This window comes from Manis pentadactyla, chromosome 16 (assembly GCF_030020395.1).
Source record: "Manis pentadactyla isolate mManPen7 chromosome 16, mManPen7.hap1, whole genome shotgun sequence".
NCBI classification, from domain to species: domain Eukaryota; kingdom Metazoa; phylum Chordata; class Mammalia; order Pholidota; family Manidae; genus Manis; species Manis pentadactyla.
In genome coordinates, this window is record NC_080034.1 from 25,567,465 (window position 1) to 25,588,415 (window position 20,951).

Below are 20,951 nucleotides of genomic sequence, written 5' to 3' on the forward strand. Positions count from 1 at the left end.
CAAGACTTTCCTGTCTCCTTCCCCCCCATCAGCACTCCTCCCGGGTTACCACGGTCCCACCGCACTACCTCCCAGCCCCTACCCGCTGAGCCTGTGACAGTTTGACAAGCAGGACTCATAGCAACAGGGTAAATGTGATGCATCTTTTTGAAAGTTAATTTTGCCTGAAGGTTTTGGGAAAATATTTATTGTATTTATAAAAAACAAAGGAAAGTTATTTTAGACATATTCATAAACACATGCCTATATGAGTAGGTGACTAATTAGATATAAAATGATATCCATCACAAAGACAACCAAGCAAAGAAGATCTTCACATAGTGTTCGATGTAGACTAGCCTACACTTCATGTCTTCCCCCAAGCCATTGATCTTATTAAGCCCTTCTCGCTGCTACAAGAGGACACCAGATTCTGCTATTAAGTGGCTCTTTGACCTGCGTAAGGCACCATTCTCACTAGAACATCCTCAGTTTCCTCATATCAGAGTGGAACTCAGGATCCCTAAGCTGCCTTCAAGCCATAAAGCAGATGCCGTAATTCATCAGAAAAGGAGGTTGTTCTTTTGGTATAGAATATATAATTTTATGCATGAATATCTATAAAATATATTTCAAAATTTTAAAAGATCTGAGAAAGAGCTTTGAGACAAATTTCCCTTTACACACACACACACACACACACACACACACACACACACACAAATTTACATACACAGCTGGACACTTAGAAGGTACTGACTAAATACTGAATTTATTAGATTTTTTTTTTAGATGTAGATTTCCTTTCCCTAGATGTAGAGGAAAGAGAGCAAATGTTTTGAAGCTCTGCTACCAGGAAGAATCTTGTGTGAAATCCTTGCACATGTTAGGTCTTAAAAGAGTGATAACACTCTTGTGTCTGAAGAAAGCAAGTATTTGATTCTAATACAAATGATGTATGAGTTTCATTACATGTATCTTACTTGCAGTAGAAATGAGAAAGTTTCATAAATAACTCAGTTATCCATTCAATTATTGGTTCATTCACTCACTTTTATTGAGTGCCCACAATGTGCCAGCCAGGCACACTTCTAGCAGTGGGGCCAGCCCGGTAAATGAGAACCTGCCCATGTGGAGCTTCCAGTCTAAGGGAAAGAGTCGATTAAACAAGCAATTTACAGTGAAGTCTAGTGAGCACTGTCACAGGACACATGAGATACATTCAGAGCACACAGGGTAATAGAACCATGTGGGGCTGAGGGGCAGTAAAACCATAACAGTCCTCAGAGCCTACTCAAAACAAGGCTGGTAAACCCACCCACACTGCACTGAGCGCGGGAAGGGAAGGTCTGAGTGGAGGAAGCACTTCTGCAGGCGGGCTGCGGTCAGCAGTGGGTCACTGCCTCGGCCTTTTGGAACGGATGGAGATGATGGTGAAGGTTAAGAAGATCACGCCGGCTGTGCCTCCAATCATCAAGCCCAGGATGCTGCCGTGCACCTGCATGGCCTGACAGCGCTCCCCCGTGTAGAAGAAGGCATGACCGGAGACACACCTGGGGGAACAGGACATGGGGGAGTGTGGGAGCCGCCTGAGCCTCAAGCACTTCCTAGCAACAAACACCAACATGGTGAAGATGGCACCAAACGCTTACTGAGCAGCTCCCCGTGCCTGGCCCGATTCCGGGTGCTCGACGGGAGGCCCTTCATTCAACTCTGTAACAGCCTTTGGTGGGGTGGTTCCCACCAGGCCATTCTCATCATCCTCATCTTACAGAAAAGTTAAATAACTTGCTCGAGGTCCCGTGGTTAGTAACTATCTCACACTCAAAGTCTAGTCCCTGGAGGTCCATCTCCAGTCTCAGTACTCTGGACGCCATGTACAAAGTTCAGGAGGAAAGTTAGGGGCGCTAAGAATAGGTTGCCTGACACTGGCTCAGATGATAGGCTACAGGTCCAATTCTCCAGAAAGAGTGTGACCCAGTGTGCTAGTTGGAGCTTGAAAACTTCTAGACAATAGGGATTAAAATGTTACTGAAAGGTGAGAGTACAGCCACCTACTTGGCAGGATGCCCTGAAGTTCACATGAGATCATGCGCACATTGTAACTACGACGGTGTTTGACGCAGAGTCAGCACACAACGGCTCCCCCTTGGGTTGTTCTTTGTGTGTGTGTGTGTGTGTGTGTGTGAATGTTATTATATAAAGGCCAACTAATCTCAGAACCAGGGCACAGAGGGAGGGCAGGGCTTCATCCCTTCCATTATAACATTTCTAGCCTTTGTTTGAAACAACGTTCCCATCACAAAGTCTGCTGACAGAGCAGAATGAGACCCTCAGAAGTCAAGACCCCCCTCTATTAATTCTGGAACTATTTTACCTTAAAACCACTATCTCTAGCCCAGGAATGGGCTTCTTAAAATTCAGTGAGTAAGAGAAAGTTTGTTCAATGTTTTTCTTGCCCAGTCACCTCCAGATAGTTTGATTCTAGTCTTTAAGTATCGCCTTAGAGGTGTGTATTGCTCAAGCTGCAGGTTTGTGGGACAGGAACAGTTTGGCCGAGCAGAGGCTTGACACGTAAGTGGAAGCCTTCCTTACTCTGAGGATGACGTCCGTCGGTTGCGCATGCGCCAACAAAAGGATCCAGGGCACTTTAGAAAACTCATTGATTCCATGGCTGGGGCAGAGAAGATAAAAGATGAGCCTGGAGCATCATGTGATGCCAGAAAGCAAGATCAGGTTCATGAACGGAGGGGTGCATGCTGGAAGAACACAGGCCCCCGTCTGGAGGAGCTCCCAAAGGCCAAAGCTGGAACAGCTCGAGCAACATAATAAATACTGGCAGGATTGAAATAGAGCCCAGAGAATAACATAAATATGTATGAGTCCTTCGTGATATAAATAAATAATTACATGGATAGATGAATGGGGGGGGGGGAGTTATTCTTTATAGAAGAATTTCACTTACTGAAGATGGAGGGAGTGGGGGAAATAATAGAAATAGAAATTAAAAATAGAATATTACAGCAGTGCGTGTTGTAGCAGGATTCATCAATGGATGCTGAAATTAGTGGGTGAGGATTTGAGGAAAAGCAGGATATTTGCATGGTCTCTGAGTGTGTCTCCCAAGAAACATAATAATAAAAGAGTGAGGACTGGTAAATTCTCAGTAGAGAGGCCTGGTGGACACCCCCTTGGCCAGGCGATCAAAGTTAGCATCAGTAATAAGACAAACTGACATCAGGTACCCCTCACATGATGCTCTGAGAAGGACATGTCTCATCCTTGCTCTTCTTGCCAAAGATGTACAGCCTTACGATAATCATGAGAAAACATCAGATAAACGCAAACTGAGGACTGACATAACTGACCCACTACTCTTCAAAAGTGTCAAGGTCACGAAATGCATGGAAAGACTGACAAATTGTTCTAGATTGAAGGAGTCTAAGGAGACATGGAAACTAAATGCAATATGGAGTCCTGAATTGGATCCTGGAACAACAACAAAAAAAGGGACACTGGTGGAAAATCTGGGGAAATCTGATTAAGGTCTATGGTTTAGGTAATACTATCACTAATGTTACTGAGTTTCATTAATGTTCACTTCTTGGCTTTGCTGCTTGTACTGTGGTTTTGTTAGATGTTACCATTAGGGTATGGGGAACTCTGTGACATTTTTGCAATGTGTCTGTGAATCTAAAATTATTTCAAAATAAAAGTTTAAAAAAGAAGAAACAAAATGGATATGGAAAAGAAGAAATAGATACTTTGAGGTATCTTTGAGAGAGTAGATGTTTTGAGCCAAGCAGACAGCTGCCTGCCTCTGCCACTGCTGTCGGATGGAGCTCTTGCTTTTGCATCACATACACCCTTTCATGCAAATGAAAAACATTATTAAACAATTATAGTAACACTATAATATTACTTTTATATGTATTACCATTACATATAGTAAACGGTGCAGACAGAAAGATCTAGATACAAGTCCCAGCTCCAGCATTTACCATCTGGGTCATTTTAGATAAATTACTTAACTTCTCTAAGCTTCAATTTCCTTACGCACTACAGTGGGATAAGGAGGGTCACTGTGTCACAGGGTAGCTGTGAGGAATAATTTAGATCATGCATGTGTACTGTGCAGGAGAGCATGTGACAGGTGGCAAGCTGCCAAAATACATCTGATATTCCTATTATTTCTATTGAAAACATGTACTATAATAGTAGAACAATGAATAGACAATATAAATAATAATTATTATTAACTAATAATATCAGCAGTTAGTGAGGATTTAAGCTTGGTCTTGAGTCCCACCTGGTAGGTCACAGAGTAGAAAGAACCTGGGTGGCTAAAAGCACTGGGTCAATTGTGAACACTGTGGAGTTCAAAATTCCAACAGCATTCAGTGTTGTTGATGATGTCACAAAAGTGAGAAAGGGATAAAAGTCAAGAGTCAGGAGTTTTGGGATTCCCCCGCCCTGGCAGGGCCCCCTCTGCCCTGACAGCATTAGCCCATTGAGTTGGGGCACAGCTTTGTGGAGCCGAGGACAGCTCTGCTCATGTGACCCCATGACACAGGCTTTGCCCTAACCTGAGAACAGGCCCCTGCACCAGGGCTAAGCAAACACTCGGCTCCCTTCTGCTGACCTGCCTCCCCCAGACCCCAGAGCCTACCTGCAGCTCACCATCCCCTTCACATTCACACAGACGCCTTCATTTTGGCAAGGGTTTGGGTCGCACGGGTCTCTGAAGTACTGTGGCCAGTTGTGGTCCTCCAAGGGGCCTGTGTTCTCCACTGACCGCTTCTGTCGGCTGGGCTGCTCCCGGCCCAGGCTGCTGGGTAGCGCTTTTTCTAGCAAGGCCTTTCCTGAACCTTCCGAGGGCTGCTGCTCCTGGCCCTGGAGAATGAGGCCTTGGGGGACCAGCCTTGTGTCTTTAACACGAACTTCCGTCTGGTTAAGGTGGGTGATATCTTGAGGAAGCAGACAGAGGGTGGTAGGAAAACCCATGATTAATATCTGACTACAGTTAACTTCCACTCCTGGAGAATGTTCCCTGGGCTGCCCTTATCCCTCACGGACAGCGCCTTGACTGACATGGAAAGTGGCTTCGAATCCAGCAGATTCTCATAATGCTGGCTGCTGGCTACTTTTATTGCTAAAGTAGTCCCATCACATTTTTATGTATTTAACTTGAAAAAGGAAGCATTAGCTTAGCATGGCGAGATTGACTAAACTGCAGCCAGTAAAGTGTCATATTTGATAAATGATCAAAAAAGATGACACTAAAATGTAGTTTCTCCCAAGGACATTTAAAATAAAATGTGAGCCCTTAAGCAGTAAGCTATAACTTGGTTCTCTCAGAACACATCTTTGTTTTAAAAACTAGTCCTCAAAAAGATCCCCACCTTCCATGAGGTATTTACAAATCAGTAGAACACCCACAGCATAGGATTATTTATTCACGAAAAACCAGCAAAAGTACCTTCAAAGTCCACAAAAATTATAAGGTCGTCATTTTTGAGGAAGCTCCTTCTTTTCAGTATTTGGTGGGAAAGGAATCCACTCCAGCCCCAGTCAATGCTTCTGAAACAATTACAGTCTTTATGATAGGAACCCACAATGGACGGTCTATCCCAGATGACGGAGCCATTTATTACTGCAAAATTACAAGTAACATGAAGTCACATTACCTCTTTATACTTCACTTTCTCTTTAATGAATACATAGAGCTTTGTCAATCAGAAAAAAATATATATATGTATTGGAAAAAATCAGGTTATTTACTCTTTCCAGAAGAAATAAAACTAGACAGTCCGTTGTCCACTTCTGGGCTACTTCCTCACTGAAGAGGGAGGAACAGCTCTGGCATCTGCGTTTTAAGGCTTACGGCTCTTAATGTGAAAAAATTAGTTTACCCATTTCTTTAGTGATGCAAGTGTGTTTCACAAACATACTGAGGATCATAACAGTTTAGGAGTCAGTATATTAGATAGCACTGGATATTTGCACAAAGCCTAACAAATTCGGAGTCATCGGTAAGTGATTAGCAGTGTCTGCCTTCTCATTTAAACTGTGCTCAATGAGCAGGACCTGCCTGCTTTGCTTGTGTGCCAAGAACCTAGCACAGAGTTTGGTACATTGCAGGCCCTTAATAGGTGTTTGATGAGTGAATTAAGGAAGGGAAGGAAGATAAGATGACACTGAAATTTTTAACTAATGCCCCAATGTGATTATGCTGTTGATATGCTCAAGGAGTAAATGTGAGAGGGCGGCTCATCCACACGGATGGCAGTCACTTGTGTTGGCCCTTCCAGGTTGAGGGGCAGTTCCTAGCACCACCTACCTTCAGATGTCTGGGACTTGGAGGTCGTGAACACCATGCTTGAGGACATCCTATTCCTGACATCCGGTTGCTGGTCGAGTACTGTCATAATCACCTGTCTGTTTTCCACCGGCCACTCCAGGATGGCGTCATTCTCGCCACTGCACAGGTGAAAAGCGAGTCCTAAGTAGCTGGAGCTACTGGAGCTTAATCTGCCATGAGGATACAAGCTCAACCCAAAGCCGTATCCCTCTGAATTGTAGAATCGAGGGCTCAGGAGCTTGTCCCCTTTGACAGTGTTCTGAAGGACCTGGGAGAAATTCCGTACTGTCCAAACCCCTGTGGGGCATGGGGTCTCTGTCAAAGTGATGTCATCCAGGTAAATCGCCCCATTTGAGTTCTGGGGGTCACCTTTTGTGCCCTGGAAAAGGTAGCGAAACTTCTTTTCCTCTCTGAGTGTCACATGGGCAATTTTCCAATTTTGGTCAAAATCTCCTGAGGACAGAGAATACGTAAGGTTGGTGACAACTGTGGCCCATATTTATTGAGTACTGACTATGTGCCTGAGAATGTGCCAAGTACTTAACATGAATCATTTCATTTAACCTTCAAGGCAACCCTGTGAGAAAGGTGTTATTATAAACAGGTTAAGGAACTTTCCATAAGGGAAAATAGCTATAAAAAGACACAGTATCATTTATTTTAAAATCCATATTCAAATCTTAATCATGAATTTATTTTCCATAATCATTCAGTTACACAGGTTCTGGGTTCCCCTCTTTGGATTTGATGATATACATACACCCAACCTCCTAATGTTAGCACTAAATACCCAAGTATTAGGTTAAATCATAAAAATAGTCATTTTTAGAGCCAAAGGTCAAATAATGGAAACTTCACATGGTGTAACCCATGACATGATGGCAGAGAGGAATCAAAGGCTCTAGAATAGGTGATAATTTACAGGACAAGCTGGATTTCCTCTACGCAAAACTGACTCACTCCCTCACATATTTTCTCTTCTTTAAACAATCTGAAATTCCCCCAAGTAGACGGTCCATCCTCTTCTTAAAAAACAGAGTTACCACTATCCAGATATCCACATTGTAGTGAAAATTAGGTCTACTTTTCTCCTGAGGCTGAACTGGAAATGGGAAATTGGAACAAATTGCTCAGATAAGAAGTGAGGAGGCTGTTCTAGAACATGGGATTGTGTGGGATAGTATACAAAGCCAGAAAGGACCTAGGGAGTCTGGGGAGAGGAAACTGCCAGGCCAGAGCAACTCAGGATCCCCCAAAGGCCTGCCCCTACTTTGACACAATGCCTAGAGTGTACCTTAACTTCAGACCAGAGAAGAAAGGAAAAATGCTAAATTGTGAGTGGGGATTTAGCCAATCATGTTGGCTAAAATGAATTCCTACAGATGAGTGTTACAGAAATTTAATACAAAATGAACATTTTTAGAGGGCTTTGAAGGAGTGTTTTCCTCTTTCTGTGTGTTGTAACCAGAAAGCTCTACTTTCCCAACACTGAAGAGCTGTTTATCTTGCTTGTTCTCAGTCATTCTCGCTGAGAGGGCTTCAAGGGACAGGTCTAACGATGTTCCATTTTCTGTAGCAGAGCTGGTCACACCTGTGTGGTTGGGTTACATGTACACACAGGAGAGAGGAGAAGGTACATGAGCCACGTCTGCAACAAATGGCTGTGACTGCCACTCCTGGGGACGGGGCTTCAGCCAAGGGGGAGGGCACATGGACTTGAAATGCAATGGGTGCCAGAAAGTCTGGGACAGGAACAGAGATACAGTATTTGAACTATGGACCCAGCCGGATTAGATCATGGGCATTCTGAAGAGGAGAATAAGGATCCCTTTTTTGCTAATGACTGTCTTTATTTTCTTCATATGAATTGTTGCCATGAAGTTGAAATGTGGGAGCATGGTACTGGGAGCAAGACCCGAGAGGTCATTACCATAGGTGCAGGGACTCATCTATAAAATTTTTAAGATGGTTTAATTTACATGCTTCCACAAAGCTGCTGTGGATCAGGCTGGTGATAAGCAGTACCAAGTTTGCTTGAAATAGACGTTCAGAATTTGTTATCTATAAGGGGATCCAGACATCAGGAAAGCAAAGTGTGTGTGTGTGCATGTGCACGTGTGTACATATACATATTTGTATGTAAACATTTTGCATGTTAAGTTCACATACAAACATTATACACACACGCATGGAGGCACATATTTTGTATGTAAGACTTCTGGCTAAAAAAACACATTTTCCAAACTTAAAAGCTATTCAGAAATGGTTGTGACTGTCATAAGCTGAGTTGCATATAAATGCTACATGATATTCAACTAACCCTTTAGAAAGGTTTCACTGACAAGCTAGTAACAGAACAAACTACTTTAAAAGCCCATTCATCTGGTGCTTCCAGAGAACTTCCAGAGACACATTTTAAATTCAGTGGAATTCAAAGCATAGCAGTGTAAGGAACTAAATTAAGCATGAGAAATCTGCCTGGTTGATTTTGTGCTTAGCAGGATATCATGTTCACCTTTATACAGAGGTGAGAGATGATAGATCCCATCGATATTACTGAGACCCTAATCGGTTTTCTCAATAAACATTTACAGTCCTTGATAACATAACAAATTCTCAACTCTTAAAGGGTACCTAAGCTGTCATCCCTCCACCTGATAAAGATGCGTGTAGATTTCAGCCAAAAAAGTGACCCCTCAAGACTGCTACCTGTAGCATCCCCAGGTAGCCTACAGAGTGGCCTGGGTAAAGGGGATTTGGGCATTTGTTCTTTGTTTTTTGAGTGATAGGAGATCTTTATTGTATTTTGCTTATCTTTAAAAGACAGTGGCAACTTAGGAGAATCTCTTAAGGTATCAAGTTAAATATGAATGGGGAAATTTTAGTTTGCTCCTGCTAATATCTCAAAACCAGTCATCCAATCTGAAATGTGCACGTGCACCAAGTCAGAATCCTATCATTTTGGGAAAATTATATTATGGCAATTTATATACAACTGCTCCTTTCTACATAAAGCCTTTGTTCTAACTACTCTGTAATTTCTTTTTTTTTTGAATACAGATTTTACTAAAGTATCATTAGTATATAATCTTATGTTGGTTTCAAATGTACATCACAGTGGTTCAATAGTTCCTGTGATCAACTTGTATTGCAATTGCGAATTATTGTGCCTTTTTATTCCCCTCACCCGGCACCTACCCCAACCCCTCCCCCTTGGCAGCCACTAGTCACTTCTCAGTATCTATGAGTCTAATTCTGTTTTGTTCTTTCTGTTTTGCTTTGTATTTATATTCCACAAATGAGTGAAATCATATGGCATTTGTCTTTCTCCACCTGGCTTACTTCACTAAGCATAATACCCTCCAGATCCATCCATGTTGTTGCAAATGGGAAGGTTTCTTTTCTTTTTATGGTTGAATAATATTCCATTGTGTCTACGTGCCATATCTTCTTTATCCATTCATCTACTGATGGACACTTAGGTTGCTTCCATATCTTGACCATTGCAAACAGTGTAGTGATAAATATAGGGGTGCATATATCTTTTTGAATAGGGAATTTTGTTTTCTTTGGGTAAATTCCTAGGAGTGGAATTACTGAGTCAAATGGTATTTCTATTTTTAGTTTTTTGCGGATGGGCATTAGGTCTTATAAGTGACTTCAAAAGTTTCTTTCCACCCTTTAAGAGCAGCAACTTCTAGAAATACACAAGGAATGCTTCCCTTATCTAGACTTACTTAAATTAAGAAATTCTTTGTAGAAAGAAAAAATAGGAAAACATTTCTTTCTTTTCCCCATTATTCTTGAACCACCACCAAAACAAAATAATGTAAAAGCTTAGCTTTGCATCCCTGGATCTTTATTTACAGCCAGATTACCCTCCCATCTTAGCATTTTAAGGATTTCATGCTGACCTTATAGAAATATATAAAGTACACTTAGGAATTTGTAAATAATTTTAATGGAATTAGTATATAAAAATACCTATTTCCCTCCAACTTCATGAGTAGGCTTCAGGTTATAACCTTCAGTGTGTTAAATAATGGTATAGTTCAGTTTTCTGAAACAGATGCAGTCACTCTTAAGGTCAATTATTTACTCTCTCTTTCAATTCCTGCTTGTCTTTTACCTTTCAGTCTCCACCCCTGAGACCGGAACCAATTTTTTCTGTCCTGGCATCTCCAAAGTTCTGGTAACAATGGGATGTACATGTTCTGATTGGCTTGTCACAAAAGTATATTTCAGCATCACTTAAATTCTGCATACTGTTCCTAATTTCTCAGTGATTAAAACATTCACTGAATGGTTAAAACAGCAGACATTAGACTAGGTTCTTAAAAGAGGAGGAAGAGGAGGCGAAAGAACAGAGAGGGATGCCAGGGTGCAAAGCGGGGGGGAGAGGGAAGGAGGATTTAGAGCCAGGCCCCAGCCTGGCAGCCCGGGCAGCCGTCGCACAAGGCCTCTGAGTACCTTGAAAGGTCTGCACCTTGACCAGCTTGCGGACGTTGCCCGTGCTGTCGTCCCTCCTGACCCAGACGACGAGTCTGTCTGAAGGGCTGCCTGTCATTCTATAGAAGAACTGCAGGCACTGCTGCTTCCGTTTTGGGTAAAGAATCCGGGACTCCAGCAGGGCTGCCTCTTCCGCGGCCCCGGAGCTGGTGTTGAAGAGCATGAAGTAGCCGGCACCTACGGAGAGAGCGGCACCCCGACTGGCTGAGCACACCCCTGGGTGCCCTCACCCCACCCCAGCGCCGCGACATGGTGAGCAACAGCCATCACCAGGCATCGGAAGCTAGGACTCTTCTGGGAAAAATAAAAAGAAAGTTGTTCATCAGTAAATAATCCGATGGTTTCCAGGGGCAGATGCGCTGGCTAAAGCCGCGGCTCCCGGCTGCCTCTTTTCATTGCCTGTGTTCCCAAGCTTGCGGAATGGCTACTTCTGACTTAAGGAAATACATTGAGCAAAGTCTGATGGGATTTGGTGTCTGTGAAATAAATTAAATTTTCCTCATTGACCTAATTGTTTGAATTAGGGGTTCATTCCAAGGAAAAGCGCTGGTCTCCTAGATGTATGAAAAAGTGTAGGATTTAAAGGTTTAGGAATTGAATTTTAAGTGTTCACAATAATAACGGTTCAATTTCATCCATTTCTAGTTTAATAACTGGGTGGATTAGCATTATCTTTACTGTGTCACAAGAAGGGGCATTCCAGGTCTATTAGGGATTCATTGAGGATTTCTCTTGAATGTAAGGAAAGCTTTGAAAGAATATTGAAAAAAAGAGTGTTTATGCTTGTGTCAGAGCTGGGGTTTCCCAAAGTCGTATCTCAAAACTCTTTTCCCCCAAACAAGCAGGTGGTGAAAGGAATACACCTTTCGGAGAATCAGCACATATTTCAAGGGCAATGAGCAAAGCTTGCATATAAAGAACTCATTTAAACTCTACTGTAGAATTCAAACTCTTATCAAATGAAAATTTCTTCTGAGTTTGTTGTCATTTTCTAAATCTTTGCTTTCTAAGCCTGTCTGATCATTCAGGAGGTTGATCCTTCACAATAAGGACGGATGGAGGTGATGCATACAGGGCCTCCTGCTGCAGACCAGTGGCTTCACTCCCTATTTTTCCACTTCATCTTCTCTCCACAGGTTTCATTTACTTTTTATTTCTATTTTAGCATCCTTTTGTTCTGTGCCTGTCATTGAAACCACCTCGACTCTATTTGGAAGCAGAATTCAAACTCTTATCTACCGAAAATCTCTCACAAAATGAAAATAAAGTGAGCATCTAGTACAATTTTAGGTATTTTGGAGATTTGATTTCCTGCTTCATCCTGCTTCACACATGAGGCATGTACCTTCTGTATAAATGTTCAATAAGCTTTCAACAAAGCTTAAAAATAAGTAATGGTTTTAATACTACATCAGGGAAAATTTTATTTTCTTGCATGTTCTTGTCAATACTTGAACCTACTAGTCTGAGACCTCTGCATTATAAATTACCAAGTGGATGGGTTCAAGAAGAGAAGCACTCCGGCAGAGAAGGTCTTCAGATGGTTCTGGCTCAGGAATTTTGCTCAGGTGTACTCAGAAGTGGGAAGTGAATGCCCAGTTACTCATGCCTGGGATTTGGGAGCCCTGAATGCTTGCCCAGGCCCTTCTGCTAAACAGGTGTTCATTCATCTCCCTGAGTTTCACATGAGAGGTGACTTCTGTCCCAAGGTATCCCTCAAGCTCTTCAAAACTGAACAAAGCCAGTGCTCCCTAGCAGAGGGACAGCCTTTTAATGCCCTTTGTGGAGGAAGCATCACAGCTTTTCAAGTTAACCTGATGAAGTTTTTCTAGATGTTATTTCTGGGGTGTGGTCCTTTTCTTTCCCTAGGAAAGTGCTACAACTTTGTTCCAACAGATTCCTCTCACGTGAAGATCACCTTTCTGTTTGGCTAGAAATTGTTTATTGCCTAGCAGCAAGTCCACAGAACAGATTAGATAAGAGATTAAGATGGAAATCAGAGAGGACTTCAGGCTTAGATCACCCTTTGGGTAGCTGAGATTGTATGTTTAATAATGTGATGTGTAGCAGAGATGTTCACCCTTTGCCAAGGCCTGTGGAAGAGTAACAGTAGTTTGTAACCTCTGCCATTTTCCCCAGTGGCTTGGCATCTGGGTGACAAACTGGGTCCCTTCCATGATGGAAATCTAACCAACTCTCACCCAGGCAGGAACCCAGAGACTTCATAACAGTCCAATCTTTAAAAAGTGATTGCAGTTTATAACCCCACCTGCTTCAAAATAGAGTCGAGGTGATTTCGATGACAGGCACAGAATAAAAGGATGCTAAAATAGAAATAAAAAGTAAGTGAAACTTTTGGAGAGAAGATGAGGTAGGAAAATAGGGAGTGAAGCCACTGGTCCGCAGCAGGAGGCCCTGTATGCATCACCTCCATCCATCCTTATTGGGAAGGATCAACCTCCTGAATGATCAGACAGGCCTACAAAGCAAAGACTTAAAAAATGACAACAAAATTGACTTCCTGTGGTCATAATTAGGAAGTGGTGGAGCCAAATTTCAAGCCCCAATCTGTCTGAGTACATGGCTTTCTCACTGTGCAAACCATAAATAGGAGCTGTCTGAAGGTAGGCTGTCCAGTACAGTGGCTACGAAGTATCTGTAGCTATTGAGCACTTGAACTGTGGTTGGACCAAACTGAGATGTGCTGTAGGGGTAAAATATATACCAGGTTGCAAATACCTGGCATAAAAAAGTATGGAGTATCTCTTTAATAGTTTAATATTTATTACATGTTCAAATGCTAACACTTAGGATATACTGGGTTAAATAAAATGTATCATTGAAGAGAATTTCCTTTATTTCTTTTTTATGTGACTATTAAAAATTTTTACATCACATAAGGTTCGCATTATAGTCCTATTGAAGGTACCACTCCAGAGACATTATCCTTATTTACAAAGTCAGGTCTTATCAACCCTATGTCTTTATTAGTCTTGTTGTCACTTAAATGCACCTTTCTTCTGCATGTCCAGAACACGTATTTTTAAAAACTGAATTAATAATCAAAATAGGAGAAATGTTCTTTGTCCGTGATCAGGTTTCCAGATTTGATAACTAACATTCCAACTGAGGCAAAATATGCTGGCTGCTGTTACCTAATGGAACCTGTTGAGCCACTTCAGTGTGCTTACTTTCTGCCTTCACTGACCTGTGCACTGTCCCACCAAGGTGTGATCCACTTGTCCAGGCTGGGTGCTGTCCTCATGGAACCAGTCGGCATCATCTCTGGTACCCTGAATCATCCCACAGATGTTTGCCTTCTCAAAAGCACAGTGGTCCAAAAGGGTGTGAGTTGCAGCTGCAAATGATATTTTTGTTACCTGGTTAAAAATTTAAGGCATCTTATTTCAAATACCTAATGTTTTAGACTACTAAGACCTCATTCAGATATAGCGGGATCACAGGCCTTTTATTTTATTGACTTTTTCTCAAATACAAATATTGTCATCATCCATTAGATCTTAGAACTTGTTGATATGAATACAGCCCTACCCACATCACAGAGTCACAAATGATAAAAAGGGCTATCACTGTGCTTCAATGTAAGTATCAACTATGAATTCCTTTAGACCAAGAATGAAGTATTTATAACACTGGGCTTTGTACATAGTAGATATTCTGTACATACCTAGAATAGAACTAAATAATGTGCCTTTAAAAACTAGTTGGGTGATTTCAGAAAACATGCCATCTCTGAGCATTAGATTATTCTAGGAACAACTAATCTGGGTAAAGAACTTTGCAAAATACAAAATACTTTCAAACCCATCACCTATCCTGAGCTTTGCATGATTCACCCTTCAAAAAGAAGATAAAGAAGATGGACAATTACAGCTCCTCATATTTGTCCAACACTTAACTTTCATTTTACAAAACACATAATTGATTTTCATAACCATCTCACGAGGTAAGTGTTATAATTTTTTCTACTCTAGAGATAGAGAAACTAATAGTAGGTAGTTTGTCCATTTCCCTTAACTAGACCATGAAAGAAGAGTAAAGGAAAATGGACTTGAAACCTGCAGGGCTGGGGGGAATCTGTCGGGATTCGTTTACCCAGTCCTCAGACCCAGAGGTACTCACTGCAATTGTACATTCGGTTCAGTCTCTCCAAATCAAGGGCACTGAAATCCAGGCGCTGCCCAATGATGGAGTTAAACTCAGGGATCTTGGCTGTGATCGTAGGGACACTATCGTTCTTGTTAAATGAGAAAGGCGCATAGTGCATCAGAGACTCATAATCATAGGGCGTGTTAAAGTCCGTGATGAAGTCGTCATCATAGACATTAAAGTTGTGCTCCAAGCCTGTGAGGTAGAGAATCCACAGGTCCTGGTCAGTCGTATAATTTCTCCCATTCTACCCTCTTTGACTAGATATTCAAGTGGAGACCCACCACCAAAAAAAAAAAGAGAAACAATGGATCTTTAAAATAACTAAATTTACATATTCTCACATATTTCATAATGACCATAATGTACATAAAATTAATACATATTATTAATTAATATTAAATACTATAATGATATATAATAGCATATAAAATTATAATGAATAGAAAAATACATGTTATAATTAATATATAAAACATGCATATTATAAATTATCAAATATATGTATATATTTAAATCAGTGATTCATTTTATCAATAAATAAGTATACACATATATGTGTATGTATAAAGCTTTAAAAAAGAGATGATGAACTATCAAAGTTAAGGAAGGTATTTCAAATGTCAAGAAAAGGAATTTTTAATCCAGGAAAGTATTCAGGATTGATACATCTAGCTAATAGCCAAGGGCTTCATCTGCCAAGAGCTGTACCTAGTCAGCTCTTCCGTGGGTTAGGAAAAGGGAACCCAAGGGGCCGAGGGAACCGTGAGCAGCCGGCTGGAAAGGGTCACTCTGTTAATCAAAGCTCACATCTTTCTCTTCCAGAAACCGCCTCATGGAGAGAAAAATAAAGTAGGAAGAAAATTGACTCTCCTTTCAAAATAGAAAAGGAAAAAATATTTTTTTGAGATTAGTATACTATGTACTTACTGCAACATTAAACCGGAATGAGAAACCACTTAGATGTTCTTTTAATCCACTAGCCATCAGGAATTTACTGTTTCAGCTGCAGTAATAGGAAATTCACCGATTTTTTAAAGTTCTACTAAGGGAGTGAAAGAAAAACTGAAGGATTATGCTCATTTATTAATTAATTGACTCTCCAATTCCTAACTTCCCACCTTCACATTCTTCTTTTCTAGCTTCTCATCTTCTAGAGAGGAAAACGTAGCTGTCTTTCAAAGACATCACAGGTATTTTTTGAATTGAAGATTGTAACACAACCTGGTGGGTGTTCCAGCAGGGGCTGGAGAGTGTTTCCAAATGCTTTTGGAAAAGTCAATGAGCTCTTTGGATAAAGATTTCGTTTTAACTATAAAATGAGAATAGTGATACTTCATCCTCCCAACTGATGGGCATTTTATGGAGCCTTAATTTGAAGCTGTCCAAGCATGTTCAAAGTTAGGACAGGACTGCAAGAAATAAATTATTCAAACACAGAATTGGCAAAGTAACTCCTCCAAGAGAACTTGGTCCTAGGACCTCATTTAAGGGGGTGGGGTTGTAAAGAACATCAAGGTGGTGTGAGGATTGGGGCTTCGGCCTGGGCTATCCTGGTGACTCTCCTGCACGGTACCTTAAGCAAATCACTGTCAACTCACTAGGAAGTTTTCTTTAATTTTCAATAAAATATCAAGTTAGACAGATCATTTTATCCTTTACTATTCAAGGATTATTATCAGAGCACTTTACCAAGTAAGTGTTTTGAATAATTTTAAAATTTATTCAAGAGTTCTGTTCTGCCTACTATCCATTTGGAGGGAGATGTGCTGGGTGGGTGGTGACCCCAGCAGTGAACAGAACAGGCAGCTGAGAGCCTGGAAGAGGGAGTGACCTTATAATCCAGAGGTTGGTCAATGAATCTGTTGCATCAAGGGTCAGATAGAAAATATTTTTGGCTTTGCAAGTGATATGGTCTCTGGTACGACTATTCAACTTAGCCATGCCACCAAAGCACAGAAGCAGCCATAGAAAACATGAAAACGGATGAGTGTGGCTGTGTCCCCATAAAACTTTATTTACAAAAGCAATTGTACATAGCCCATCGTCAATTGTGCAAACTCCTGCTAGACCACAGAAGTTGAGTTTTTGCCTCGTGGAAGGGACAAGATCCAGAAAACGCAATTTTGACTTAAGAGATGGAGATGGGTCCAGGCCAGTATAAGACCTTTTTAAGTTAAGCAACACAATTGTCATCGACTAAAGATGTGCTGTAATAAAAGTCCTACTCTGATACTCTGAGCAATAATACTGTCCTTGCTTATGATCTTGTTGAACTTGATGGCTCATTTGAGAACAGTTCTCCAATGATAGCAGGCAAGCTAAGCATATGGAATTATGCCTGATGAAAATATAGACAGGAGATGAGCAACAGGTACTGAGTAACCCGCGCTCAACTCAGAGCTGAGCAAACCTGCAAACTCCCCTGGCTAATGTATTGGTTCCCTTTGGGAAAGGGGACCTCATTTGGCCTAATACCATCTTAAAAGTGCTAAGCATCATGTGCTTCAAGACTTAAAAGTGTGAATGTTTTCCTATTCTTCATTCAATGTTCTGCAGGACCAAGCATATGTACAGGAAGGTAAGAAATTCAGGCCTCTAGGCAAATACAGACAAAGACTAATAAGTGACCTGAGTTTCAGAAGCAGAGACTAGATCCTTTGATCTTTGACCCCACTCTCCTTTCCTTTCTACACACACCCAGTTTTAATGCAATTACCCCTGAGAGACAGATAACATTAAATTTGACCTGTTATTTCATGTCTTGATGAATACTTCCTAATATTCCTCTAGATTGGACTGGGAGGCAAAGAAGATCACTCGGCCTCTAGCTCAGTGGTCGGGTGGTAGGACAGATTGAAGGATGTGTGTGGGGGTCCAATCCTGGTCGTGTATTAGGCTTTTATAAACCTCGCAGTTTCCCTCCTTCCTACATCACTTCACACTCATAGGAATATCAGAATACAAGGTGGAGGGAAGCAGGCTGAGAAATCTCATAGGTGATTTTGGTATGATTTAGCCATGCCTACTCCTGCCTCATGAGAAACTGATGCACCTTACTCCAAACTGCGCTGGTTCTGGCAGAAGTCCTTTGGAGATTCATAGTTAATTTTAAAGTATGACCAGTTCTTCCAAGTCCTAAATGTAAAATTATTATGGATGCGATGCAATATATGAACCAGTATATGAAATTGAGATCTAAAGAAGACAGATAATTACAAGGGAATTATTTGTTTCATGAGAGGAAAGTGTGGTGATAGTTAAGACATTTCTAAAACACCGAAGCTTGCAAATTAATGTTTTCCCACTCCCTGAACTAATTCCTAATTTAAAAAGAGTGTTTTCAGAAACAACATGGACTTTTTCTCTAGCATACTGGGAAACTGTTCAAGAAATAATGTTTTAGTGCACTTAAAAAACCACCCTACTTAGTTGTTTCTAACAATTAAGGAGAACTGTGTCCAGGGAAGTCTAACAAAACTAAAGAACATCACAACTGTTAGAATAACATAACTGCATAGCACTATCTGAAATAAATCTGTTATCCTTTGCATAGTATGGTCTGGAGATAAAAGGGGAGAGGTGCTTAGAGAGGATGAAGAAAAAACCAGTAAATTTTGATTAATTAGAACTTGTACCATAAGCCAAAATTTTACAGTTGGGGTATAATTTCAGATAAAAGAATTCATTTTTCTTGTTGTTGTTTTGTTTTTAAGCACTGATCATTGATTTGGTAAAGCAACCCCCAAAAAAATCCTTGAGTATGTCTAAAGGTCATCATATATTCAACTAAACCTCATATAGTTTCCTAGAACTACATGAGATTTCACATCCAGAAAAATGACATTGACATCCTTAGACACCTAACTCACTTTATTCACAAAGACAGGAAAACACACAGTATTTCAGACAGATTTTCAACAAAAACTCTGAAACAAAGCAAAAGCTTCTGATTGATTTTCAGTGAACCCCCACAATGAGTTAACCAACATGCCTTGTTCCCTGAGACCCTCACCTGGGATGGGTTATGACCAGTTCAGGACAGTCCACCAGAGACCAACAAATTGTATCCTCATCAGATTCTGTATTCCCACTGAGAAGCCGAGCCCCCATGCGCACATAGACTTGGCCTGATCATCCCAGGGATGGTTTTGTCAAACGAGAGAGAGAATAGCAATCCCACCCAACCACCTCAGCTCCGTACACACCTGGAAGAACTTCATCCCACCAGATGTTCACGTAATCATCCCGGTCAGTTCTTGACTGCTCATGGTAAAATCCCAAGGCATGCAAGATCTCGTGTTCAATGATGGCCTTATAGTCACATCCCAGGCCAACGGAAAGGTTCTGCCCCACGTGTCGGTCCCCCACCTCAGACCAGCACCTTGAAAGAGAAGTAGAGGGACATTTTCTCCTTAGAGAATCTTAAGTGGCTGCAATTCCTGTGATTCCAAAACACAAGTTACAAGGAAATACTGTTTGATGAAAGTATTTGATTAAAAAAGAAATTATCGATAGCATTCTCATAAGCTAATGGTTCACATAGGGAACTGCTTAAGTAAATAAGCAACATTCTCTGGAGGGGATGTTACGCAGCTTTAAACATGGTGGCTCATTATCAAGGTGGTACATAATCAGAGGCAAATTAGCCCTAATAGTGCATCAGGTAGAAAAAAGTAAAAATTGGCATTCTCCCTCCCTTTCACAAATCCATAAGGCATCCCAAAGAATAACACTGCTGCGTTTATGCTACCATATTAAGTTGTTTCTCAGCGGTGGCTATAGTTGATTTAAATTTCTCCTTTATACCTTAATGAATTTCCAAATGTCATATAATGAGCAGGTATACATTTTATGATCAGGAAAAAGAACCTCATTACAAAAGCAAGCCCATTTCTTTAGATGTAAGGCACTCTGCAGCATTATGACGGACAGAGCAAGCTGCTTAACTTGTTTTTGAAAGTCTTCAGGCAAGGGCACCCATAACTTCCCTCAGAAAGCAGTGGGCCCAGAGCTGCTGACCAGTGCTCTAAATTCCTCCTGGTGCCACCTCTTGACCTTTTTCTTCCAATTATTTTTGTCATTTCTCATAAATCCAAATCCTCACCTCTATTAGCAAACCCAAAACTTTCTGCAGATTGTCTCCTTATCTATTTAAGTTGTGGAATAAGGATTTATACTCTGACCAAAGCTCAACAAAATAAGAGATTTGCTGATGGCTTTAAATGTGACCCATTGATTGCAAATTCCTTGCTGACAATCCCATTGGCTTACCTGCCATTGTTTTCCCTTAGATTGTGAACATCAGATACCTTCAAGTGGGCTTAATTTCTACTCAAAGATGGATCTGAATTACTTCCTAACAGCTTTATTAAGGTATAGTTTATATACCATAAAATCTGCCAGTTTTATGTGTATAATTCTATGATCTTGTGTAAATTTCCTGAGTTGCATAAACATCACCATAATAACTTGCCTGGCAGTTGCATTCATTTCATTACTAGATCAGGGTTTATTCTGCAAAATATCCACATTCCACAGGTAGCATTTATTATTTGTATATTCTAAGATCCCTTCCCTAACAGAAAGGTATAGGTTGCAAAAATGCCCTAACTCCACCACTCTGTGAATCTTTTACCTTGTTTTTCTGAATGAGCCCAATTAACCTCCAGCTTCAGGACCCTGAGCCCTGCAAAGCTGGGGGCACTTTGGTCCAGTCCTTTCCCCAGACATTTTCTTCCCTTTCCCCTCCTTTACCTTAAATGTTAGAGGCACACTTCCTGTCCACAGGCAATAAGAGTTCCCAGATTTAGGTTTTACAGATTTAGGTTCCTCAGAAGCTGACCCACCCCGTCATCAGGTACTGGAGACTGAGTTACAAACTGAAAAGAAGCCAAGAGAATTGTGCTGGAAAAGGGAAATTACTTCTTTG

General features: G+C 41.0%; 1 protein-coding gene across 1 annotated transcript in view; it reads right to left on the reverse strand.

The window, feature by feature from the left end:
* Positions 1-770: 770 nt before the first annotated feature.
* MEP1A (meprin A subunit alpha) overlaps positions 771-20,951 on the reverse strand; it is a 31,127-nt gene continuing 10,946 nt past the window's right edge. The window contains exons 7-14 of the mRNA XM_057494060.1: positions 19,228-19,403; positions 14,993-15,214; positions 14,058-14,207; positions 10,811-11,026; positions 6,320-6,793; positions 5,459-5,632; positions 4,649-4,946; positions 771-1,532 (exon numbers count right to left, since the gene is read on the reverse strand). Of these exons, the coding sequence (XP_057350043.1) occupies positions 1,376-1,532; positions 4,649-4,946; positions 5,459-5,632; positions 6,320-6,793; positions 10,811-11,026; positions 14,058-14,207; positions 14,993-15,214; positions 19,228-19,403 (1,867 nt within the window). The 3' untranslated portion in view covers positions 771-1,375. The remainder of the gene's footprint in view (positions 1,533-4,648; positions 4,947-5,458; positions 5,633-6,319; positions 6,794-10,810; positions 11,027-14,057; positions 14,208-14,992; positions 15,215-19,227; positions 19,404-20,951) is intronic.